At 43.0% G+C, this 26,552-nt stretch overlaps 1 protein-coding gene across 1 annotated transcript; it reads right to left on the bottom strand.

Moving 5' to 3' along the window:
- Nucleotides 1-4,769: 4,769 nt before the first annotated feature.
- Nucleotides 4,770-25,918, bottom strand: KCNG1 (potassium voltage-gated channel modifier subfamily G member 1). The gene is made up of 3 exons (XM_029614491.1): nt 25,761-25,918; nt 7,286-8,085; nt 4,770-5,685 (listed from the first exon to the last, which is right to left on the bottom strand). Exons 2-3 carry the CDS (start codon nt 8,039-8,041, stop codon nt 4,921-4,923), a joined length of 1,521 nt encoding a protein of 506 aa, XP_029470351.1. The 5' UTR covers nt 8,042-8,085; nt 25,761-25,918; the 3' UTR covers nt 4,770-4,920.
- Nucleotides 25,919-26,552: the final 634 nt, after the last annotated feature.

The raw sequence follows: 26,552 nt of genomic DNA, 5'->3' as shown, positions 1-26,552 counted from the left end.
AAATTAAAAGGGTAGGTGGTAAATAAAATGGATTGGTTTGCATATTTAGGGAGTGAGATATCAATGCTTTAAGTATTTTGAATGTTCCTTCTCCTCAGCCACTTCCATCTGTATAAGTCTAAATAAATTAGGCATTTTTGTTCTTACCTTAAGCTTGCCCAGACATCACCCTGATATATATGTAGAGACTCCCTTGGGATCTCCACTAGGGGTCTAGGGCTTAGATTTAGAGAGAGGGGTAAAAGTCTTAGGAGAGGAGTGTAGCATTTTCTTAACTGCATCCCTTTGAGGTTGCTGGGGTGGTGAGCTCCTGTCCTGATGAAAGGCAGGCAGAGTGGGAGATCACTGTGGCATTTTTGAGTTGGTAGACCAAGGAAAAAGAGTTGCAGCTCTCTTTGTTTTCCTATCCCTGGGTGGGCTAGGCCTCACGGCCTGGTGTCCCAGGATAGGAAGGAGGTTGTTTTTGCAGTTCATGTAAAGGATTTTGGATTTTTACTTTCTGGTCTTTTTTTGGATCCCCTGCTCTTTGCTTAAGAAGTTAAAAAAAAACAAACCAAAAAAACAAAACCCCTTGCCTCTGGGAAGAATTGGAATGAGAGAATAGGCTGTTCTATCTCGTATCCAGTGATGGAGAGTGGGACGCTTGCATGAGTGACTGAGTATTGTGGTGAAGATTTTTCTGTTTTGGGAGGAATTTTACTGTCACTCTTCCTGCCCGTGAGTGGGATAAAGAAATGAGTTTTTCCCTGCTGCTGCGGACCTTTCACCCAAAAAAAAAAAATCTGCAATTAGCTGGAGAGAACTGTGAATAAGAAGTAGTTTGTTAATCTGGATACCTCCACCGGAGTCTCTACCCCAGGAACAGAGAAGATGATTGGGAGTTTAGAGAATCTGAAGTATCTCAGATAATGTTTGGAAAGGGAATCTATTACATCTAGGAGACCCCCCTGGCCCACCTGGGATACTTACCCTTCCAACCTCTGGTGGGTGAGAACATTTCAGGATACCGAGGGTCAGATTCACAGAGAGAGGTATTTGGAGAACAAATCTGGGCCATGGATGTAACCAGAATTAAATATGTACAGTGCCACATGACTTGTATTGAAGATCTACAGTGGTAAAGTTTTTAAGTTGGAGCATGCACCCAGAGAGTGTCCAGTCTGGTTATTTTTGGCTCATACATCCATCTACACTGCCTTTACTCAGATTTACATCCACAGAAGAGGTTCAGCCCCTATGCCGTGGGCCATGGAGGTATATCCTTCCCCTCCCCCCATTATCAGAGAATCCACCCAGAAAAGCACTTAACGCTGGGACTGAGTGTGACCCCCGGATTCTCAGCTTAAAACTAGAAGAGGGGCAACTTCTGCAAAGTGCAAATATGGCTTGAGCAACAGAAGCATGCAATAAAGGAGGCCTAAGAAAAATCTCCTTGTCTCCCCTCCAAATAAAACCAGGCAAATTGATATTTTGAAGAATCTAGCTAGTGTTGCACGATCAATATAACATCTACACATACTGCTGTATTCACTGTATATGTATTCACTAACAGATCGATACTCTAAGGCCACGGTAGAAACAGTGCGGCAATGCCGGGCGTACCCTCGTTCCCCGCACGCACAGTTCTCTTCACCTACCGCTCGATACTCTTCAAATTGCATGCAAATGCAAGCCGCGGCTGCGAAGCGTTAGGCCCGCGCAACCCATTTTACTGTATAGGCGCTAATACAGCGCCTATACAGTATCCTGGGTGCGCTGGTACCTGTCATTTCAAATGACATTTGAAATGACAGGCACCAGGAAGTGGATGGTTCCCCCCCCCCCCTCCCGAAGCAAGGCGCAGGGCGAAAATTAAAACGGGAATAAAGTGTAAAAAACCATGGATGACCTCCATATTAACATTGCAGCGTAAGTTGTTTATATATATGTATAAATACCTGTCACTTTCCTGTCACTTTCCGAATCCCCCAGGCGTGCGGTCATCGAGGCGGCGGCGGGAGCCGGCGGGCGGGTGGGCGCGTATTCAATCCAGGCCGCGGCCGGGTGGGCTGTGCATTCATCCAGGCAGAGGGAGCCGGCGGCAAAAGCGGCCTCCGGAGACCGCTTTCGCCGCCGTGTAAAAAACCAAAAATATGTATAAATACCTGTCACTTTCCTGTCACTTTCCGAATCCCCCAGGCTTGCGGTCATCCAGGCAGCGGCGGGAGCCGGCGGGCGGGTGGGCGCCCGTTCATCCAGGCGGCGGCGGGAGCCGGGGGCGGGTGGGCGCGCGTTCGATCAAGGTGGCGGTGTGAGCCGGGCGGGTGGGCGCGTGTTCGATCCAGGCCGCGGGCGGGTGGGCGCCCGTTCATCCGGGCGGCGGCGGGAGCCGGGGGGCGGGTGGGCGCACGTTGGTTTCAGGCGGCCGGCGGGCGGGTGGGCGCATGTTCGATCCAGGCCACGGCCGGGTGGGCGTGCATTCATCCAGGCAGAGGGAGCCGGCGGCGAAAGCGGCCTCCGGAGGCCGCTTTCGCCGCCGGCTCAAGGCAGTCACATGCCGTGACGTCAAGCGTCATGACGTCACGCCTTGAGCGCCGAAATCGCACGGGCATTCATTCACTGCCGGCGGGGGCCGTGCATTCATCCAGGCAGAGGGAGCTGGCGGCGAAAGCGGCTGCTTTCGCCGCCAGCTCCCTCTGCCTGGATGAATGCACGCCCACCTGGCTGCGGCCTGGATCGAACACGCGCCCACCCGCCCGCCGGCCGCCTGAAACCAACGTGCGCCCACCCGCCCCCCGGCTCCTGCCGCCGCCCGGATGAATGGGTGCCCACCCGCCCACGGCCTGGATCGAACGCGCGCCCACCCGCCCGCCGGCTCCCACCGCCGCCTTGATCGAACGCGCGCCCACCCGCCCCCGGCTCCCGCCGCCGCCTGGATGAACGGGCGCCCACCCGCCCGCCGGCTCCCGCCGCCTGGATGACCGCACGCCTGGGGGATTCGGAAAGTGACAGGTATTTATACATATTTTTGTTTTTTTACACTTTACGCTGCATATATATATAAGTCGTCCATGGTACATTCCGCTATGTAGCTGTTCGAACACCACACTAACACCTAGTAGAGGGTAGGCGATAAACTAACAGGTTAAGGCCGCGGCAAAATAGCGGGTTACTAAGGAGATAATCTGAGCGCGCGTCACAGTATCGGAGGGGAATAGCTAATTCCTTCATTAAACAGCTAATTTGTTCATTTACATATCATATACATGCTGGGTGTGGAAAGGGTTATGCGTCTGTTTTAAGAAGTGCTAAGGACGCGTGAAACTGGAGACTGTATCGCAGGATCGCCTTACGCGTCCGAATTGTGCGCCCACAGCGTGTTACGGACGGGAAATCTTCAACCGCACGTTACAATATCGATCTGTAAGTGTGTAGTCTTTAAAGGACAAGTCACAATTTTAAAGTTAATTTTGTAATAAAAACAGAGATAGAGACATGGACATGATTAATTACATTTAACATTATTGATCACTAACTATGTTACTGAACCTTATGGCACTCTTGTAAATGTGCAAATCACAGTGTCATTAATTTTATGTGCCTTGATGTAAACCGTTGTGACGGTCTCCTCCAAACGACGGTATAGAAAAGATTTAAAGTAAATAAATAAATAAATTTAAATGTCTCTTTAAAGCAGTCCCACCAAATACTGGATCTCACTAAATCCTCCTTATGGATACCGATACCTTATATATGAATAATATTTATATAAAACAAATTTCATCACTTATTTATCACTTCTGTTTTGTCTGGAAAATATGTATATATTTAATATTTCTATTCCACCTTTCACAGCTGTTATGAATAGCATAGCTTTTAGCTGGAATATTCTGGTGGGTGGGTGGGTGTGTGTGTGTGTGTGAATGGGCAAGGTGTTCAGGGTTGTTAACTGCCTCTCTGTGCAGATTACCCCCAGGTTACCTCGGCCCTTTATTTCTATCCTTCTGTTACCTTCACCATCATTATCTTCATCAGTTCCTTCGGGAGGACATTCCAGGCACCTGACACACCCTCTCCGTGAAAAAAAAATACTTCCTGGCTATTGTTTCTTATTCTTTCCCCTTGCAGATCATGAGCCCTAGTTCAACAGCTTCCTTTCTATTGGAAAAAAGTTTATTTCTTGTGCATTTGTAATACCCCTCAGGTATTAAAAAAAAAAAAATAAATAAAAAATTCTGCCCCATATCCCACCCCTGTTCTTCCTCTTCTCTAAGGTATACATATTTAGGTTCTCAAGACTTGTATCTTTTGGGCAGACCCTGCAGCAGCCTGGTTCACGTTCTCTGGACTGCTTATATTCCACCTCTGAACTTTTTTTGAGATAGGGCTTCCAGAATTGAAGAGCGTACTCCAGATGAGAGCTCACCAATGACCTATACAGGGGCATCATCATCACCATCTTTTCCCCGCTGGTTCAGCATCCCTCTGACCCTAATCACTGCCTTGTCATATTGCTTTCTTACTTTCAGATCAGACACTATCACTCCGAGGTCTCTCTCTCAGTCCGTGCACATCAGCCTCTCGCGCCTATCACATCATGCTTCATTTGGATTTCTGCATCCCAAATGCGTGACTGCATTTTTTTGCCACCGATTCTTAAAAACTGCCAAGCATCCAACAATTCATTTGCAAAAAAAAAAACCCCAAAAAAACCCCTTCATCCAAAAGCACACATTTTTGTCTTGGTTCTAAAACAAAAATACAACAAATAAAAACATAAGATAGCAGGTTATGTCTTAGCTTTTATAATTGTCACATTGTCTGGTTACAAGGATGAAGACATAATTATTAAGTGCTTGTAATGCATATGGCAGAAAGAGATTCATTAGTGAAAAAGACTGCACATGTGGGATAGTAAAAGCCTTTTTTCTCCCCCCCCCCTCATTCCTTTGTCTCAGAGGAGCTGCTTTCAAATAAAATGTCACTGCCTTGTGAAATATTACTTAACTGAGACTTCGTTTTCATCAAGAACTGGGCTCTTCGGCACATAATTCTTTCCTGTTCCTGCTTTAATTCGAGGTATGAACGTGAAAAAGTGTGAAAGATGGAGGTTACAGGAAAGGCCATGAGAAGAATACCACTGAGGATGCTGCTTAGGGCCACCACCTGGCCCGGAATGCTCCTGGGGACCATGTCCCCGTAGCCCACCGTGGTCATGGTGATGACCGCCCACCAGTAGCAGGCAGGAATACTCGTAAATTCCTTTGAGTCTGACATTTCGTTTTCAATCAGGTACAAAAGAGGGGCGAAGAGGGCGATGGCCACGCAGAGGAACAGCAGCAGAAGTCCGAACTCTCGCGTGCACCGCCGGGCGGTGAGCCCCAGGGTCTGCAGGCCCAGGGAGTGCCTAGCGAGGCGCATGACGTACAGAATTCTCAAGGCCCGCAGGATGCGCAGCACCAGGCCCACTTTGTCCAGGTAGCTGTTGCCAGAGCTTGGCTTTTTGTGTCCCAAGGAAGAGGAGTCTACCACCAGCGTGATGTAATATGGCAGAATGGCAACAATATCAATGAGGTTTAATGGCCTCCTCAAAAATGCAAACTTGCTGGGTGCCTGGATGAATCTCAAGAGGAACTCCAAGGAAAACCAAGCCACACAGACAGATTCCACTATGAAGATGTTGTAGCACATTTGGGAGCATTCACCCTAGGAGGAAAATGGAGAGTCATCAGTGCATCGCATGGCTAACAGGTGTATCATTTTAACAGTCAGAAACTCAGAATGAGTTTCTTCTACTCTCTGGCTATGGGGAAAAGGTCATGTTAAAATCTGATCCTTAAATCCTTTTATCTACCCACAGTTTTAAGCTTTGTCACCATAAATCAGAATAAGGCCTGCTTATAGGTTTCAGGCATTGCTGCTGGCATCTCTTATGTGACAAAAAAAACTAAATGGCGCAGGCAGGACAGCTCAGGTTTGCTTCACGATCCTGAAGGCCTTCTGGCATGAAATGAAAAGAATCATCTCTTGCAAAGGGTTCAAGAAGCCTACAAAATATACGTGCCGATAAGAGGACATGAAATATTCAGCCAGTGGAGAAGTGTGATTGATTGAATATGAGGTAGTGCTTTATAGAAGGAGATGCTTAGCGTCTCTATTGCTTAGAATCTATTTTGCTTGCACCTCTCGGTCCTGTTGCTTTGTGGTTTTGCCATCCCATTCACTGTACTGATCGCTGGTCTTGTTCTGAGCTGCCTCTAGCGTTTTGGAATACTGCTTGCTTGTCAGTTTGCTCTGCAAGGTTATATGCAAAAAGCAGCTTAAAGTTGAAATGAATAAAAATGATGTGTACATCCTGTGTATATAACCTTTGTTATTTAAGCTGTGCGTGGTGGTGGTGGGGGGACTGTCCACTTTAGTGCAAAGTCCACAGGAAATGTTTTCCTTGCAGACTTTGCACCAAATTTCAAAGGGAAAGTCCGCACATTCTTTCTCCTTACAAAATTGCGCTACAGGTACAAAGTACCCATGGTCTCCTGCACGTGCTTTTTCTGTGGAGGTTAGAATTTTTTTAAAATGGAAAATAATGCACGTAGATTAGAAAATCAAATTTACACGTTATTTTTTTTTAATGTCCCCCAGGCACTTTGTGGAACCCTGCTTGTACTTTTAGCAGGATTAAAGGAGGGTGGTGTTCAGGCAAGCCACTTACCTCAGTAATTACTGTTCACCTGAGTAAATGATTTTGAAAATGGGTCCTCTTGCTACTGCAAAATTTCTCTACTGATTTAAAAAAAAAAATAAAAAAATCTGAATTCTGTTTCATTCTTTATCTTTTACTGGGCCAATTTACAGTTATAACTATCCAAAGAGGAGGAGGTACATGAGGTTTCAACACCACCTCTAGATTATTCTTACACTGGTCTGATAAAAGGTATGACAACCGGCAAAGGATCCAGTTGATAATAATTGTCCTATAGCAGTTAGATCTTTGGATTACTGGTGCCTGGCGGACCTGTGGTTTCCAGCACACTTGTATTTGGTTTACTGCTTAAAATGGTTAAAAATACTTTTTTTTTTTTTACACACTTCATCACTGCACGGGAGAAACAGTCCAAAATTAAGGATTTTCTTTGGTACTGATCAATTAGCTGATGCTAGAAATCCACTAATTGACTGTTTGAGCTTTATATGCCACTGTCTCTGTGCAGTAAGTGATTGGTAAAAATCGGTATACGCTGTCTCCCCTTTGTCTCTTCAAGGACATTTTAAATCTAACAATGTTTCCCACTATAAACTAACTTACTGTTTCCTCCTCTTCTCTTAAGTCCGGCATGGTGCTGATTGAGAGATTCACAGCTGTGATTGTCACAAATAACACAGACAAGCATGCAAACACTTTTCCGGGAAGTCCAGACTGAGGTTTCTCTACCATATCCCGTAGTTTTCTCATGCATGCACTAGCTCGGGTCTCGTCTACCGGTTCACCTGGATTTTCGTTTTCTATTAACTCATCTTCCCTGGCGTTCAGCTCTGCAAACTCCTCAATTTTCTGAAGGTACCTTCTCTTGCAGCACCACTCCAGGTTGTCCTCCTCAATACCCCAGTAGAGAAGCTCCTCCTGAAAGGACAACGTGCACATCTCCCGTAAGAGTCTTAGTTTTCCTACTCGCAGAAAAGTTAGGATAGTTCTAAAGGCTCCCGGATTGCGGTCAAAAAAAAATTCATTGCATGTCACGTCATAGTCATCGCAAATGCTCAGAATTTCGTCAAAATTACTGCAGAACCTTAGCTGCCCTAGTCGTGTTAAAGGGAACTCATCTAGCGTGGTCCAGGGAAGTAAGTATTTGATGCCTCCAACATTGATGATGACGTGGTGTTTCCGGTCCTCGGGGTGAGCTCTCGTGTAGAGGTCCTCCTCAGGCTGAACTAACTTGGCCCTTTGGTAGAATACTCCCTTGAGAGTCTCTGAGTCAGGAAAGTAGGTGTGGTTGAAGGAGGTCTCTGAGGCACAGCTCAGGGCACTGTAATCATAGTCAGAATTTTCTCCTAAAAGAGTCATCTTGGTCACAGAACTTCACATCACTTTGATGGGCTGGTAATATCCTGTAAGAGAGAAAATATGGGTGTATTGTTACACAGATTTAGTATTTGATGGGGGCAACTGAAGACATTAATTTCCAATTAGACTGGGCATCTGTAAACACTTGGCTGCACTTTGCATTATGAAAGCAAATCATGTGGGCATCCATGTTGGTTTAATTGAGCAAATGGAAAAGACAGTACCCGTAGACCTTCAAACTACCTGGTGTTTTCAAAATTGCCTCCTAAAACCAATGAATGACTTCAGATTTAGAGGATATAAAAAACAATCAGCTACACTTAAAATCAAATTAGAAACACAGAAGATGTTAGTAAATCAGGGTCTACCTAGTCTGCCCATTTGTGCTTGTCTACTGTGCTGGCACAAGTCTTACTTGATATGTGCTTTTCTCCCTCTGTCTTCCTGCCACTGTAGTCCCTTTGCATCTGCCCTAAGCATGTTCTGTAGATAGATCTTACATGGCTCTATACTGGATCCAGGAGATCTCTGCAACTTTGGTTGTGTGCCTTAATAAAATGCAAGAACGGGGGCAATTTGGAAAAGCTTAACCATAAAATAAGAGGTAAAATGAGCTAGAAGGATAGAATGCAGACTGAAAATTATATTTTTATCATCATTTATTTATAACATGCCTTTCCTTCCAGGGAGTTCACAGCACGTTATGGATAGAACTGTTGATATAGTACAAATAGTAAATTATAATACAACATACTCATGAAATATAGATAAACAGTACAGTAGATCACAGTAGTTAAATAACAACATTGCTGAAACAAGGTACATCATATAAATAGTGCAACACTCTAGGTATAAATAGTATAATACAGTTAATGGGGCTATATACAGTGTTTAGTAGGGTTTTTGTCATTGATTGGCACAAAATGCTGCTTGAAAGCTTGGTTTTTACCAATTTCCTGAAGGATAGGAGATGTGGGGTGAGTCTGATGTGAGGTGGTTGGGAGTTCCACAGTGCTGGGACTAAACCTGAAAAGGTTTTCTTCCTGGTGTTGGTGAGGATCATTATTTTTGTGTATGGTGCCACCTCCATGTGTCCCCCGTTCTCTGACCTCTATATGGAGGGGAGAGGGAGAAGATATCAAGGCCCTACTCATTAGGGATTGTTGTGGGTTTGGGCTGTAGCAAGTGCACACCATCTCCAGGAGTGGCACAGGAGGGTAAGGCTGGAACTGAGCGTGGGTGGCCCAGTGAGGCTTCAATAGGAACAAGCACAGGCTGTGCTGGAGCTCTGGGATGAAGTGAAGCTTTATGGTGCTCTGGAACAAGGTGTGGGTTGAGATGGGGCTCAAGCACTGGAACTGCATGCAGGTAAGCATGGACTAGAACACAGGTAAGAGTGGAACTGAATGCAGGTAGGAGTGCACTGGAACAGACTGGAGCTGAGGGCTGGTAAGAGTGGAACTGGAATAGAGTGATGTTAAGCATGGAACTGGAACCCTGCAGCTCGGACAGGGGCAAGACAGGCTAGGACAAGACAGGATAAACCAAGACAAGGACTACATAGAGCATGGAACATAGAATGCCCGAAAGCAGCGTAAGCAAGGAAAGCCCTGAGGGGCAAGCAGAGAGAGGCCTAGGAACAGGGAGAGACCTAGGAGTCTCAAAGCTAGGCCTGACAGGACAGAAGACCGGGGGCCACAGCACAGGCAAGGGAACCAGGAAACAGAAGGCCCAAGTCCAAAGAGAAGGCTCAAGGAAACAAGTCAAAAAGTTCGAAGGCCAAGAGGAAATAGAGACAGGCCTGGGAAAGCCTCAAGGCACGGGTGGCTAGAGCAAGGAACCCAAGGGAACTCGATGCCAAAGCATTGAGGCATGGGAGAGGCAGGATTAAGTAGGGCAGGAGTCTAGGTGTGGTGCAGTCAGAAGAGAGAGGCTTGGCAAGCCAGGGGAGAGAGCTCATGGAGGTCCTTTGGTGGCGCAGTGGCTGTAGGACAGGCGGAGGCCAGAGATCATTACATGCTGGTAGTTTGAAGCCAAGCCCACTGGGGTCCTTTGGTGGAGGGGAGGCTGCGCAGCGGCCAGAACCGTAACAGGGATGCTTTAGTCTTTAACATTGCTACTAGTAGACATTTCTGCAATTTCTTTCACAAAGTTAATACTCAGAGAAAAACTTATTGCAATTAACTTATATAAAGGACCAATTCACTACTCCGCGGATACTGAAACCAGTATTTTGTAGCTTTCAGTTTTTTCACTGCTCGGGGTGCACTTTAATCATAGGTCCAAAACATGGACTATTTTGGAGTTTCTTCCATCTTATTGGTGTGGAGGTAATTGTGTTAGAAAATTATAGCAGCGAGAACAGCAATGGATTTTTCAAATTCAAACTGTCATTCCCCCTGGTTTAAATCGGAAGTAGAATAGACAGCATTTTTATAATCTAGCTCGCCTTTTGTTAAATGGTTTGCTCAAATTGTTGCCCACATCTTTTTGACAGCTGACGTACCAATGACGCAATACGTGAGTATACCTTTAAAAAAACGCACATGCTCAGTACCTCACTCAAGTCTTCCTGACATCGTTTTCAAACCAGTTCCTAGCGCGTCAAAGTCAATCAGTACATTGCATATTGTGAATATATGTTACAGATGGTCTCTGATGCATATTTGAGAAGTGCTTTTAAGTATATGTCCCAAAAGTGTGCTATTATCTCAATTAAAATTGTTATTTTATTACAGAGGATTGTTTATCCGTAAAAAACCCTGAGATACAAGTTACTTTCCGCCGACTGAAGAATTTACATCGGCAGCCCCTGAGGCAGGGTATATGAAACGTAGTATCATGTCGGGCTATGCCAGATGGGGGAAGTCTCTCGTCTTTTAAAAGCTTAAAGTTAAAAATATATAAAAATTCATAAAATTAGAAGTTTTCACATTTTGGACCTATGATTAAAGTGCACCACACTTGAACGAGTTAGTTTCTGATTTGTGTATGTGAAATTGAAAGCCGCCCGGAACAGGTGTCTGGTAATTGGTTGGGTAAGAAATTGCTGAAAATAAATAAAATAAGCACAGGACTGCTTCTGTGGCCAAGTCCAAAAGCAAAACATATTCAAGAAGCTTTGTCTGAATCATCAAGAAGGCTGCTCAGCCCATAGAAATATTGCTAGCAGTAGTTTTGTTATGGGTTTGTCAGTTGTTTAGTTTTGATTGTAAATATTACTATCCCTAACATAAGGCTTGGGGGTAAACTGCACGGAGCAGCAGTTACTAGCTTAAGAAACTTGCTGGGCAGACTGGATGGACTATTTGGTCTTTCTCCAGTCATTACCTTGTTACATCCCCCCAACCCATAAGCATAGGAAAACTAGAGCCAAAAAAAAAGAAAGAACAGAGAGTAAAACTTCATTCAGTAAATAAATCACAGTTTCGGTGCAAAAAGAAAAACCACAGGTTCCCAAAACTTCCAAACCATTTGGTACTTCCCTCTAACTTTTGCTAAGAGAAGTTCAACCTCTATGCATTTACTCTCACCCTAAAATGTAGGAGGAGTAATTTTACCTCAAAACCGAAGAAGTAGCTCTTCTCCTAATAGCAAATTACCTCATAGCCATTCAGACATACTCCCCCTCCTGTAATTCAAGGGACCAATAGAGAAATAAATACTAGGATCATCAGATATTACCATCACAAGCACAGATATTATTGCCTGGTGAATATAGTCCCAAAAAGCCTTAAAAACCGGAGAAGCGTACACAATATGGAAGAGAATGCCTCTCTGCCGCATACCCTCCAATGTAGATCAGATTTAGCCTGCATGAGAATTATATACTGCTGTTCTATTACATCACGAGAACAGGAACACGTCCACAAGTCAAGCCAAATGAGTTCCCATTCTTCAATAGAATTCCTTCTCCCCAGCTTTAATCCCTCTACGAGAACAACAATCCTTAGCCCACTGCAAAGCCCTGCAAATTTTACTTCAACTACCTTTTGGAGTTTTATTAAGGCAAACTATCCTTTTCACCATTGTTGGAGCTCTGGTCACTGCCTCACGCACCCCCTGGATTTATATTCCACATCTCTTAACTGCAGAAATGCAAACAAAAAGAGCCCAGATGGAACAGATCTTGAAAATCCTCCCAAATATCGAAAGCACCCTGCTTAAAAAAGTTGAGACAGGGTCATAAAGGTTGACCTGCAAATCTTATTGCACAACTGAGAGGCCCAGAGTTTAACCAGCTCCCCACATCCTAAATTAGGGATAACCCCTAAAAGTGATTGTCCATCCCCCCGTTTTGTGTATTCTCACCACTTCTCAGTAGCCACTCTAGAACCAAATATCCTCCCCCCCATCTCCCCAGTCCTCAGCTCAGCTTCAGTCCAGTTCAGTGCTGATTGGGAACTGGGGCATTCCACTGAGCTAAAATGTTGAATAAAGCAGCTCTATAGTAAGCAGTAAAATCAGGGAAAAGTATTCCCCCATCTGCCTTAGCCCTCTGCAAAACCTTCAAACCAATATGGGCGGATTTACCTGCCCATAACAAATTCAAAACTATTTTATTCATGGCCTGAAAAGAACTGGAAGGCAATGCTATAGGCGCAATAACAAAAATACAGAATTCTAGACAACCAGTTTCATGCAAATAGCATTCACTCTGCTCAACCAGCTCATAGGTAATCTCTTCCACTTCAGTGCATCCTCCTATAATCTAGCATGAAAGGCCTGAAGTTCAGCTCATAGAGATTTCGCACGTTGGCGGAAATATAGACTCCCAAATATTTTACACCAGTCATAGTCCATCTAAAAGGAGAGTGGGTTTCTCCCTGAAAATTACCAGGCTGAAGGACACCCAAAGGCCTAAGCTCATATTTGTGAATATTTCTTTTTATATCCATAAACCTCTTCATAAACCCTTAATGTGTCAAGCAGTCCTGGAATGGAAATAACAATGCAAACCAACACTTCATTAACGTATAACATTACTTTGTGCTCTTGCCCATGCAACAAAATCCCTTTAATTTTAGCTGATTTGCAAATTAATTCTGCTAGCAGCTCTATAACCAGAGCAAACAGCAAGGGTGGAAGGGGACATCCCTGCCAGTTCCTCTGTGCAAGGAAAACTTGCAGATGACACACCATTAACTCTCACTTCAACCTTAGGCAAAACAAAGAGCTTTAACCCATTTTCTAAAATTAGCCCCAAACCCAAAATCAGATTCACCCATGGTTCTTTATGAAAAAAACACCAAAAATACCACTCCACCCTGTCAAAAGTTTTTTCTGCTTCTAATGATATGGCAGAATGCCTCCCTTCCTCTGCTTCAGAGTCAGTTATGGCTAAGTGTCGTCATCACATTGGCATCATTAGATTATCTCCCGGATATGAAACCTGCTTGATCTCTGTTTATGAGTCATCTCATATACTTATCCAATTTCATGGCACGTATTTTAGCAAAAATGTTCATATCCACATTTAATAGTGAAATGGGCTGATAAAAGGCACAATCAACTCTTGGGTTCCCTTCCTTGTAAATCATAGTAATTTTAGCTTCATACTTGACTTGGGAAAAAATCCCTTCTAACACATTTTGAAAAACCTGGACTAAAACGGGAGATAACCTCTCTCCAAATTTCTTATAAATCTCTCCCAAACCTATCCTTACCTCAGACCTTACCACTACTTAGGGCCTTAATTGCCTCCAGTACCTTCTCTCTTGTGATAGGCCCATCCACCTGGTCACTATCTGCCTTGCTAAGCTTTGGCCACTGAACAGATTCTAAAAAAAAATTAATCATTTGGGCCTTATCTAATTTCTGATAGAAATTTTTAAAGGCTTCTACAATTACTCTTGGCAAATCATGTATCTTCCCATCACATTTAATACCTTGAACAAGAGTTAGAACCCTCCTCCCTCTAAGCTGTCGAACCAGAAGTCTCCCAGATTTACTACTGTTCTCAAAATAAGTAGCCTGATTACGTTTCATCCAATTCACTCATTCAATAAACTATTCTGTTGAGCCTGGAGGATATCTAATTCTTCAAAAACAGAATTCTGCCCTGTATTTTTATGTTCAGTCTCCTTAATTTCAGTATCTTTGATTAACTCTTATAATTTAATTTCCCTCATTTTTTTCTTATAGGCAGCTATTGAAATAAGCTTCTCCCTCAAGGTCGTCTTCCCTGCCTCAGATAATGTTTTGATATCAACCCAGATAAATCATTAAGCCTAAGATATTCATCCTAACCATCACCATTGGCCTGACAAATGTCCTTATCCAACAATTGGGACTCATTCAACTTCCAATGACTATTGTGTCATGACTCTTGAGGATCCCATAGTACAGGTGTGACCTATCATCAAGAGCCACAAACAGGCCAGTTTTTCAGGATATCCATAATGAATGTGCATGAGATAGATTTGCAAACAATGGAAGCAGTACATGCATATCATCTCATTCATTGTGGATATCCTGAAAACCAAAAGTTTTTCCTACAGCAAAATTGAACTTTCTCACTGTCATTCAAATCGTGTCCACTGCCAAAATTAGGGGCCTGGTCCCCAACGCGAACGACGCAGAAATCAATTCTCCTTCAAGCTGCTTTGAGGAGACATCTCTCCTGCCTCCAGCATCTCACTTGGCTTTACTCGCATTAGCACTGGAACGCATGAATGCAAAGGAGGTTGCACGTGATCTCATCATTGCAGCTACCAATCCATCAGAAAGAGGAGCTGACTGGACAAGTAAGCATGCTTTAACTTCAGCAGGGGATGCAAAACTTTCCATTCTCCTTCAGATTGCACTGTTAATTTAGCCGGATATAATAGCCAGAATCTCAGGCCTCTTTCATGCAATGGGCATTTCACCTCAGCAAATGCTGCTCTGCGTCGCATCATGACTGCACTCTGTTGTCTTCAACGTTCACCTCTTTGCCTTTTAGATCTGTCACTTGTTTGTGTAACTCAGCAATGGAGGTAGCGGCGCCCAACTCCCAGTCCTCGAGATCAGATGCTCAAGTTCTTCAACCCTCAGGGGAGAGCTTAACAATTTCATCACTCTCACTTCTGATATCTAATTATTAAGAGATTGCAAGCCTTTAGACAGATCATCTTGCATCGCACGAATGTCTTTTAAAACTTGAGCAGACTGCAGGTCTAAATCCTTCGGGGTTGATGTCTTGCCTTCCACCATATTATTCATATAAGTGGTACCTTGATCTTCCAGGTCTCCAGACTATAATAGTTATCTGTCCAAACTTTCCACCCATATTCCACTTTCTCCAAGTTCCCATCACAAAGTGCAAGTAATTAGAATCAGTAGAATGCAAGAAGGGGGTGGGATGGTGCTTATTAGGAAGGATTAAGTTGGGTCAATGCAATTCACATGCGAGAGTGCCCCAGACTGGTGCTTCTTAATATATTTATAAATGATCTGGAAAAGGGTATGACAAATGAGATGATCAAATTTGCAGATGACACAAAATTCTTCCAAGTTGTTAAATCGCAAGCAGATCATGTTAAGATTCCTCCTATAGCTGTGCCACAGGAGGCCTCTCACCTTTTCTCTGGAGGCCGCACCGAAGCCGGGGCCTTGCCTGGACAGTCTATCCCGGTTTTGCTCCATGGCCTGGGAGGCCTTCCTTGCCATCTAGGCCTGCCTGAGGCCTGCTCTGCTTCCTCCTGGACTTTCTGGTGTGGGCCTCGCCCCTTCTTCCTAAGGGGCCGGCCCGCAGCTCTTCTCTCTAGTTATAGGGCCAGCTGGGTGTGGCTCATCTAAACTCCTCCCAGGGAGTTGCTTGCTTCCTGCACTATAAAAGGACTTCTCTTTCACTTCTGCTTTGCCTTGGAGTTACTTGCTCCTGGATGACTCGCCTTCCAGCGCTCTGTCAGGCCTTTGTTCTTCGTTGGAGCTCCATGTCTCGTCTTGATGTCAGTAATCCCGTCCTGATGTTCCTCGCCTGTTCCTGATGTCCTGTACCCCAGGTTCCTCGTCGCCTCCTTTCCTGGCATTCCGTGACCAGCCCATGGGTAGTGGCTGTGTAGGGCGCTTATGGTACAAGGCCATCTTCACCTGTGCAAGTACAAGCCTCAGGAAGACTTCTGCTTCAGTCCTGAGTTGTCTTTGAATCCTTGCTTGCTTCCATCCCGGTCTTTGGGGAGTTCCTTGCATTGTGTCTGTCCATGCCAAAGGCTCTGACTGAACCTGTGCCATTCCAGCATGGTCTGCGACCAGCCTAGGATGGGCTGTGTAGGGCGCACCTTGGTACAGGCTTCTACCAAATCTTCGTCATGTTTATTTATTTATTTAAAAACTTTTCTATACCATCGTTAAGTGATATACCATCACAACGGTTTACAAATAGGCACATAAATAAATTTGGAATAGATTTTATTTTAAATTGAGGGTGCCAAAGTTGTTCAGATACATGATTCAAAATATTATAAGCTATGTGTAGTGTGTAGTGAAGTTTCCTTCACTAGGTTTCATCTATTCCACACCTCGTCTAGAGCCTGCTTCGCATTCAGGCGTGGTCTGCGAACAATCCTGAGGGTCCGCCCTATGGTGGCTGTGTAGGGCGTGCTGCGTTGCAGTCGCAACCCAGTACTTGATCTTGCTCCTGAGTACCTTTGCTTGCAGTACCTTGCTTCTAAACCTTCGTCCAAGGTCCTTGCACAAGTCTTCATCTGCACCTCCAAGTTCCTCATCTACGTCCAGAGTCTCTATGTTCCAGAGCCTTCGTCTGCCCTCGTCTGTAGTCCGGCCTGCTGCTTCTTGTCATTCCTTGTGGCAGGTCCGAAAGGGCTGGAATGGTCGGAAGACTGTTCAATAACCAACACCATATGTTGGCTCCAGAAACATGCATGTCCGGCAGAGGGTCAGACCGTCCGTCTCCACCCATGCTGGGACACACCTTGCCAACCCTCGGTGCTGCCTTGGAGTTCTCTGGAGTCGTGCCGAGGCCCAAGGGCACACAATCCCCACAAGATGGGATCGCTCTCCCAGTGCTCCCCTTCTGTAACAGATCATGAGACATTGCAGGAGAACCTTGCGAGACTGGAAGACTGGGCATCCAGATTGTAGATGAAATTTAATGTGGACAAATGCAAAGTTATGCACATTTTATTTATTTATTTATTTAACTTCTTTTACTATACCGACACTCAAGACCAGGTCTTATCGTACCGGTTTACATTAGAACAAGGGGAAAAATCAATTAACGTATAAGTGGAAAAGAGAAGTTACATTAAAACAGGGAGAGTAAAAACATGGATGTCGGAAGATAGGACAGAATTAAGTAATTGAACAATAAGTTAACAAAATTACAAACTATAAATTAACATAAAACAATAAATTAATAATACAAAAAACATGGATTATAATCAGCGGAAACATGGGGAAAAGTAACCTGCATTGTAGTTACATGGAATTAGTTCCTTATTAGGAGATGTCTCCCAGGAAAAGTATCTGGGCGTCATAGTGAAGAATACCTTGAAATCTTCTGATCGGTGTGCAGTGGCGGTTTAAAAGAGCAAACAGAATGTTAGGAATTATTAGGAAAGAAATGGAGAATAAAACGGAGAATGTCATAATCTTTTTGTATTGCTCCATGGTGAGAACACATGTAGGGTACTGTGTGCAATTCTGATCACCGCATCTCAAAAAAGACAGTTAAACTGGAAGAGGTACAGAGAAGGGCAACCAAAATGATAAAGGGGATGAAATGCCTCTTCTGTGAGAAAAGGCTAAAGAGGTTAAGGCTGTTCAGCTTGGAGAAGAGATTGCTGAATGGGATATGATAGCAGTCTATAAATTCATTTGTGGAATAGAAAGGATAAATGTGAATCAGTTATTTATTCTTTAAAAAAAAATATGAAAACTAGGGGACGTTCCATGAAGTTAGTAAGTAGCACATTTAAAATAAATCTGAGAACATTCTTTTTCATTCAATGCACAATTAAGCTCTGGAATTTATTGCTGGAGGATATGGTAAAGGCAGTTAGTGTAGCTAGTTTGGACAAGTTCCTGCAGGAGAAGTCCATAAACTGTTATTAATCAGATAGACTTGGGGGAAAGACACTGCTTATCTCTGGGCATTAGCAGCATGGGATCTATTTACTGTTTGGCTACTGTTGGAAACAGGATATTGGGCTTGATGGACCCTTGGTCTGACCCAGTATGGCAAATTCTTATATTCTTATGTCTAGTGTTTTGAGTGTGGTCTAAATGCAGTGCTATTTGCTGTGAGAGCATCTGCTACTGTGTGTCAAATAGTTTCTGTCAAAAGTACAGTACTTGGATAGCCCATCAGGAGTCAGTGTTGGGAAGGAACAGAGGAAAATTATTTTTCTAATAAGCCCTTACCTGAAAATTACAGTGTGAATTATGAATCTAAAAAACCAAGAAGTGTGAACATTACATGATGCCTAACTTCCTTCTAGACAGAAGTGTGCACATGATTATGAAGTTGATGTTAGCATTATGAATTTTATTGTGCATTGCTCTGTTTTACCAATGAAATAAGATGTGATTAATTAAGGAAATGAATAAACAAACTACTAACCAATTGCACAGAAGGCAGGCCTTTTTCAACAGAAAGGAGGCTCTAGAATGAGGGGGGGGGGGGGTCATAGGATGAGGGTGAAAGGGGGTAGACTGACTCAGGAGTAATCTAAGAAAATATTTCTTCACAGAGAGGATGGTGCATGCATGGAATGGCCTCCCAGTGGGGGTAGTGGAGACAAGAGTGGTATCCGAATTCAAGAAAGCTTGGGATAAGCACAGGAGATCTCTGCGGGAATTCTAGGGATTGCAAAGCTGAATAGTCGGTGTGGATGGGTAGGCTAGATAGGCCGAATGGTCTTTTTCTGCTGTCCTGGTTCTAGTGAGAGGGCAGGTACTGGGTACCTGAGAAACTGATGTTCTGGGGGTTCTGTAAAGTGGATGCAGGGCTCCGGGAGGGAGCCTCTGGGTTTCTAGAGGAAACAGTTCAGAAAGAATCTGGAGAGAGGGAAAATAGAAGAATCTTTGCTCTGCTGAGATTTGTTCTTCCAGTGTTTGGTGGAAGCTAAAGTGATACAAGGGATCTAGAGGGTCCAGTTTGTCTGGAAAACCTGCGAAAGGTCGGCAGCCAAGAGAAAGAGTGCAGCAGGACCTTCTCTAGGTGGTGTTACATGATAGAGGAAAAGAGAAAGGAGCCAGAACTACTTTATAGCATTTTAAGCGAGAGGAGCAGAATTAACAGCTGGGAATCAAGGAGATTCAGGTACAAACGAGTAATCCAAAAGAGTCAAACGTCTGAAGAAGCCAGAAGACCCACTGAGGTCCCTGCAAGTTTTGAACTGCTTACGTGACCTGTTTGAACTTGCTTTATGGATATTGCCAGAAGAAAATTTTTTTTGGTCAAATTATCGCTATTCAGACAATTACACCATAAACTCTGTTCATTTTGGAACAACACAGTCTGCTGTGGAGTGTCCATTATTTCTGGATTGTAGGATGCTCTCAATAACCCTAAGTGCCATGAAGCAAAATTCCCCCCTGCTGGAGGAACCCCAGAGAGTCTCATGGGTTGCAAAATGGTCCAGCAGCTCCCAGATATGCCTCCTTTTGTATTGGGAGGGTTATATAAGTGTAGGATTCAAAGGCATGTGAAAAGTGTGAGCCAGGATCATTGGATGCTCTCCTTTCTCTGGCAAAACTTATGAAATTGGATGAATGGCTCAAACATTTCTATCGATGGGGGTGGGAGAGGAAGGGGCAGACAGACATGATGATTTTATAAGGCCAGTTTTCCTATAGGAAACAAGGTTAAAATGTTGCTAGTTCCTGTGTAGTGTGTCTTATGCCAGTATACACTCATGAAGAAGCAGGTTAGTGGCTCTGCTCTCCAGCTGGGCAGAGCATTAAACATGGACAGTGTCAGACCTGGCAGGTATTGGTAGTGACCCTTATAAGCTCAGCAGCAGCACGCAACTAGAGACTTGCAAAGTCAAACTGGGCAAATTTCATCCGGTCTGATGAAATTGTCCAATTTTCTCCCATGAATTTAAGAAAAATTGGAAAGAAATTTGAAAAATATGAGGGTGATTAAAAAAAAAATTGCTATGGATATTTGAAAATCCTAAGCACATCCATCAAGTCGACAAAATCTGAAGCGAATATGATAAAGTAAATAAAAAAAAAAAATCTACATTAAATATCTTCCAAAAGGTTCAGTGAACAAGTTCCACAAACCTTTGTCAAAATCTTTGATGAACCTAATTTGAAGAAATTTGCTTCTTTTCCGCAATATCTTGGATCTCCAGGAGGGAAGGAACAAAGACCTTTCTGACATGCACACAACTTCTAGTCATGAAGAAAAGAACTTAACTGAACAGATGTGTTCTCTTTTTGAAGGCAAGTAGTGTTATGAATTGATATACCTAAATCATTCTTTAGAGGCGTGTAGTGCTACATTTTAATCGTATACACTATCTAGAAGCTTTACAAGTCTGCTGGCTTTGCATATCAGCCATGCTGGAGTGCCATTAAGTGTTTGCAGCTGATGAAACGCGCCCAGCACCACACTTAGCTGCAGGAGTCAAGGCTTGATAAAAATTGTGAGAGTTTGGCCCAAGTTTCTTCTGCTGCCTCCGTGTTTGAAGCTCTCCTTGGCAGGCATCTGACTGCGTTAAGAAAAAAGGCTTCCACTTTGCAGATCAGCTTGACCATAGATTTTGCTGCAGTGCCACAGCCATTAAACAAATCATCACTTGCATCATACAGTAGCTATTCCTGCAGACTGCCTGCTGGTGCCACAAGGATTTAGGACAGAGTAAAGCTTATCTGTCTCGGTTTTTCACAGTCAAACTTGATCCCTGCAGAAAACGATATATTTAAAAAGTGCAACAGAAGGAGAAACCTTTTTTAGATATTTTCTCTGGAGGGGCCTGGGATGAGCAAGGTCTCATATTCAGCATAGTGCCCCCAAATGGGTTTGTTGTGCGAAGATCACAATGAGAATGAACCTCACTCATAAGCCAGGGTATGTCAAACGCGATCTCAATCTCTCCAGTTTGCTGCCAGTGCTCACCTTAGTACATGCATTGTGCCAAAAAGAGCTTCCTTCTGGAGTTCATAAGAAAGTCTCTTCCTGCTTTATGTTTACTCTGCTCCTATTGAATGCTCAATCTCTATAAAAAAAAAAAAAAATCCCTCTAACTAACTAATGACCTGCTAGAGGACTTAAATCCCTCAATTTGTTACCTAACTGAAACCTGGCTGAAAGACAAAGATAATGTGCTATTAAACCAAATATCAAATGATAACTATGATATATATCACTTTCCAAGATCCAAATGAAATGAAGGGGGATTATTAATAATTAGTAAAAAAAAGAACTCCTCTGTAACCAGTCTATGTTTGTTGGTTGAGTTATAATTATGAATGTCACCTTGTAAACCATCATGATCTTCATAGAGAATGACTGTATATAAAATGTCTAAATAAATAAATGTAATATGTATAGGCAACATGTCAAGGTGTACTTGGGAAGTTCCTTTAATTGGTGTCCAGGTTCTGTATTTTTCACTTATATTCTGTGCAGTGACACCAATGTTATTATCCTGCTGCTCCATCCACTGATGGAGTGCTAAATCTCTAAGTGCTGTGGTGATTTGCTGCAGGCAGGTGACCTTTGCAATGCAACACCTAAAGGGGGGGAGGGGGGTACTGATTTAACTGTAATCTGGCACTGATATCAAGTACTATAGCTCCAGCTCTTGCCCTTGTTCATAGTACACGGTTTAGCACAAATGGACAAGATAAATGCACAGCGCAGTCAATTGTGAAAGTAATATCTGTGTCCCCTTTTGCAAACTGGGCTCCTTGACAGACTTAAAGACCTGCTAAACAAGACTTTCCAATAAAGCATGTTTCTGCCGATTTCAGAATTTGCTAACAACCTGTTCACACAGGCTTTCAGAATTAAAGGTTACTTTTTTAGTCTTGGTCAAGCCTGTATTGCTAGGGACTAGCTGTCCGTGCATCAGTCTGCAGGATCTTACATGCTTTCAGTATACTTTAGGAGTATAACAAAGATGATTCTGAATTTTTTGACTGGGAAGCCTCGTAAGTCTGCCCTGTAGCAGTTTTTTTTTTTTTTGCAGTTGGTTGTTTCTAACTAGCATAAAAGAAAAGAGATGTGTATTGTAGGTTTCTGTAAAACATTTGCAATTCCCTATTTTCAAAGGTGTTATATCTACAATTGGCTAAATTGTGCATGTGGTTTGCCACTGTACAAAATTTCTTATTATAACAATGATATAGGGAATGATTCTCATCTGTGCGTGGAGAAACTGGGGGATTCACTCTAGGCCCTATAAAATGTGCATCTCACATTTTTTAAGCCAGGGCTGGTAATGTTTGAGCAGTGCTTTCAATTGCAGCATTAAATTCACTGTTAATAGCAAGTTTCTTCTTTTCTTTTTCTTGAAGCTGTTTTTTTTAGGTTACTTTGCAGGTCAGTTTGTAGATGGAATGTCTTCTGTGTGTTGCTCAAAGAGCACTTTACATGTCAGGATACTTTGTAAACTGAACTGGATGTCCTTGGCTAGACAAGAGTGCACCCCTTCACGTCAACCTCTAAATTCTTGAGCCTGGTAAGATGGCCACAAATGTCTGTGCATTTTATTCCCAAGTTGCGAGAAAGATGTTTGGACCATCTCAGAGATTATTCAACTCTGACCCATTAAACATTTTTTTTTTTTTTTGCTCATCTACAAATTTTCTAGAAGAGAGACCTTTATGATGGGAAAGATACAATTCTTAAGATTTTTAAAACATTAACTTGCATGCTGATCTTGCCCGTATCTTTGAAGCGAGAAAACATCAGTTTTGTATTTTCCATGCCTTTTTTGGGGGACTCTGTTGTGACCTTTCAGACACACTCGCAGAAGACACAAAAAGTTAATATATCATTGTATCTTTCAAATTTGGTTAACAGATGGTTTCCTGTGAAAAGAAAATGATGTGCCCAAAATTCTGCTTCTCTAGGTCTGGTCAGTGTTACACTAATTCTATGTTATGACAGCCCAGAGATTTACATACTAAGGAAAATTCTTTTCCACTTTCATTGTAGGGGGCTTATGTCCTCCTGTACCTGCTGTCTCTGCCAACAAACAGTTCTAATGCTTATGTCATTGCTAGATATAGCTACTAAATTTAACAGCTAGAGTCATTCTCCTCCTCTGTAAATAATTAAGCACAGTAGTAAAGCATTACTAAGGCCTAAGAAGAAGTCTAGATACAAAATGTAAATGATATGATTGGACAGGAGACTGCAAAATATCAAGTAAGGATGCTATCTGCAAAATACCAACTTGCCTCCTTCTTGGGGTTAATGCTTTCTCTTGATCTTATTTCCAGGTCTAGTCACATTTTTGTCTTGTTTTACTTCTTATAGTCTTACTAGCTTGGGAAGGAATAAAAAGGAATGCATCTTATTTTTATGTTATGATCTCTGATCCCCTTTCCCCCCCCCATTCCAGCTCTTTATTTATTATTCGGCTATTCCCCATAGTCTTACTATGTTTCCTTGAGTGGGATGCTTGCCTGGGGTTCTGATAAGAATCAGCAGAGCAATCCTCCACTTCATTTGGAGTTATAATGGATGGATGCTTACAAGCATTTAACATCATCTGAACAATTAAATAGAAATCAGAATGAAAATGGGGCCACACCATGAATTTGTTTAACAGCCTCATGAATTTAAAGACATGACAGTACAGCTATTTTAAATCAGGTGTGCAAACACTGTCTAAATTGTATGAGGTTTAACATGAAAGCTCTGACTGTATTTGAGTCACTGATAACAGTTTTAATAAAACTCCTCTTCAAAATGACGCAAACACAGAAAGCCATTAATTCACAATGCTAATCGGAGGATCCAAGCAATATATATCTAAATACAAAAGGACAAAACTTGAAGGAAAAAAAAACCAGTAAAAAAGAAGACATTCAAATGGATAAAAAAAAAATAGATTGTGGAGAAAAATTAAACTATACAAAAATGTAGAATCAAACTGTAGCAGGCAGAAAAGGACAAGGAAAAACCATAGAAAATGAAATCCTGTTGTATAAATCAAGGGAAGGGAACAGAAAAACTAAAACGAATCCAGCAGAGGAGAAAAAAGTAAGATTAACCGCAGCTGTCTAAGAGGAGAGGGATGTACTCTGCAACGGTAAAGGATTAAAGGATGGAGAACAGGCTCAGACAAAGTTCTGCAAAGCTAGAGAGAGGATTAATCACATCAGCGCAGGGGAAGGAGCTTTCACTCTGGATCCCGGACATCCACAGCACCTCTCTTCGTATTAACCCTTTAGAAGATGATGAAAATGTGGAGGAAATGTTTCAAGGAAGTGAAGCAAACTTTAATAGGCAGAACTAAAGTCAGAGCTCCCTTTAGGTCATGCACCGCCTCCACCTAGCATCTTCCTCTTCCCAAAAAGTCTCATCTGGGGCTGCACTGCGAAGCCTTCGGGGTCTTTGCGCGTGACCCCGGCTGCCGACCGCGCCGCCAGCCGAAGATCACAGCTGTAGGGGGTCCGAGCAGCGCAAGACTGAACCCGCCTGAGGGGAAAACAGATTCTCTTTTCACACGAATAGGGATGATGAGAGGGGAAGGCAAAATATAAAAACCGTTCCGACTGTGAGGAAGTGTTACATGATCCAACCTGCTTACAGAGCTGCTATTAAGTTACAAGGTGCATGATGGCAGCCTCTTATTATTTTTTTTTTAATATATATTAGTATTACATTTCTATCCGTCTTGATATCCCACAATATATAGTTGGTTGAATATACATTTTCCATTGCTAGCACTGTCCCCCACAGCCTTTCTGAACCCTGCTGGTATATATGCATGCAGCTCAGGATTTATAATCATTGCTTCATATAAAATACACATAGGCGATTGTGTTGTTTTTTTTTTTTAAACCTGCAGTGGTTTCCTTACTGGCATTGCATGCAGATGAGCTGTGATGTAGCTCCTTTTAGTACTGGGGGGAGGGGAAGGTGATGGAATCACCTTGAAAATAAGGTTTCATCAATCTCAGAATTAATCCAATACAAATTTAAATATATATGTATTAAAAAAATATTCCTACAGCTTGAAAACCGACAACCCCCCCCCCTTTTTTTTTTTTTTTATTAAATACAATTTTTCCTGGCAAAAGCCAGAATTTAATGACCAGATCTGTTTGTAAAAGCCCACTTTAGAAACAGGAGTATCCTGTGCAAAGTTTCGTGTAACCTTTTGGAGTCTGAATGACGAAAATTCCACTTAGGGTCTGCGGTCTTTAACACCACCGAATCTCAGTTGCCTGCAGAGTGTTAGTTAAACTGGTTCTGCTGAGCTAGTCGCTTTACAGATCTCTGAAACAGGTTCGCATTCTGATAAGTTTATTGGCATGACGATTTTCCATGTGTTGTCAAAGAAACAGCGTGATTAAAATACTAAAATATGTCTCCCATCTACAAAGTTAAAGCCCCCGCTTTCCTTGACCTAAGAGAAGGATGCTTCCTGTGATTAGGAGGATTCCGGTCGGTTAGCAATAGCTTAAAAAAGTCGGGGAAACTTTTTTTTACGGCTGGCTCTGAGTATGGATAGCATGGAATGGTAGCTCCAAGATTTCTTAGCAGCGGGAGCATGGAAGCTAAATGCATCAATGTACTTACTTTTCTTTGGGCTTCTTTGTCCCGTTCCTTTTTTTTTTTTTTATTACTTGACTTTGGAGCAGAAGCTGCAGCCAGGGATCCCTCCTGAGCCATAGAAAGCGCCGTGTGCGCTCAGCCACAGATAAGCACAATAATAAACGTTTCCTAGCAGGAGTACAACTCGCACTTGCAAGCCGCTTCATCTCAAAACCCGGCCGGCTGCTGCTTCCCGATTGGTTGCGCCAGGCAAGGCTGCTCCTGATTGGCTGCTGAAATGTTCCTTCTGATTCGCTGGAATTCCTTTCCTGCTCTCTGCTTTCTCTTCTCCATTAATGTGGGGGCTGCCGAAAGCAGGCAGCTTATGCCTGTCCCTAATGCCCAAACCGCAGGATTAGTCTTTTCCAAACAGCGTCCAGTTAGGGAACAGAAATAAAGGTCTACAAACGAGTTACCGGTGAGACCTTTTTACATTTGTAGTTTATGGAGAGCTCTGCTCCCTTCATCAGGTTAGTGGAGAATGGGCTAAGGATGGTGATGGCAAAATGTGCACGCAAGTTGCAGCTTGGATTACAATCGTAGTGCCTGTTTTTTTTCAAGGCTGTAAAAAACTGTAAAGTTCTTTTTATAAACAAAATAAACTTTATCCATAAAAAATACAAAATTTACAAAGTGGTTATTTAGATAGGTTGTGAGTAACACAAAGGAGCAGTTCTGACTATATTGCCATCGTTTAAATAGCATCGGATCCATTGGAATTAAAAGGATCAATTCCATAATTGTTTGAACTGGTTCATTACGCAAGGCATTTACGAA

This window comes from Rhinatrema bivittatum, chromosome 8 (genome assembly GCF_901001135.1).
Source record: "Rhinatrema bivittatum chromosome 8, aRhiBiv1.1, whole genome shotgun sequence".
Lineage (NCBI taxonomy): Eukaryota > Metazoa > Chordata > Amphibia > Gymnophiona > Rhinatrematidae > Rhinatrema > Rhinatrema bivittatum.
The sequence above is the reverse complement of the archived record's forward strand: the minus strand, read 5'-3'. Positions and strand labels throughout refer to the sequence as shown.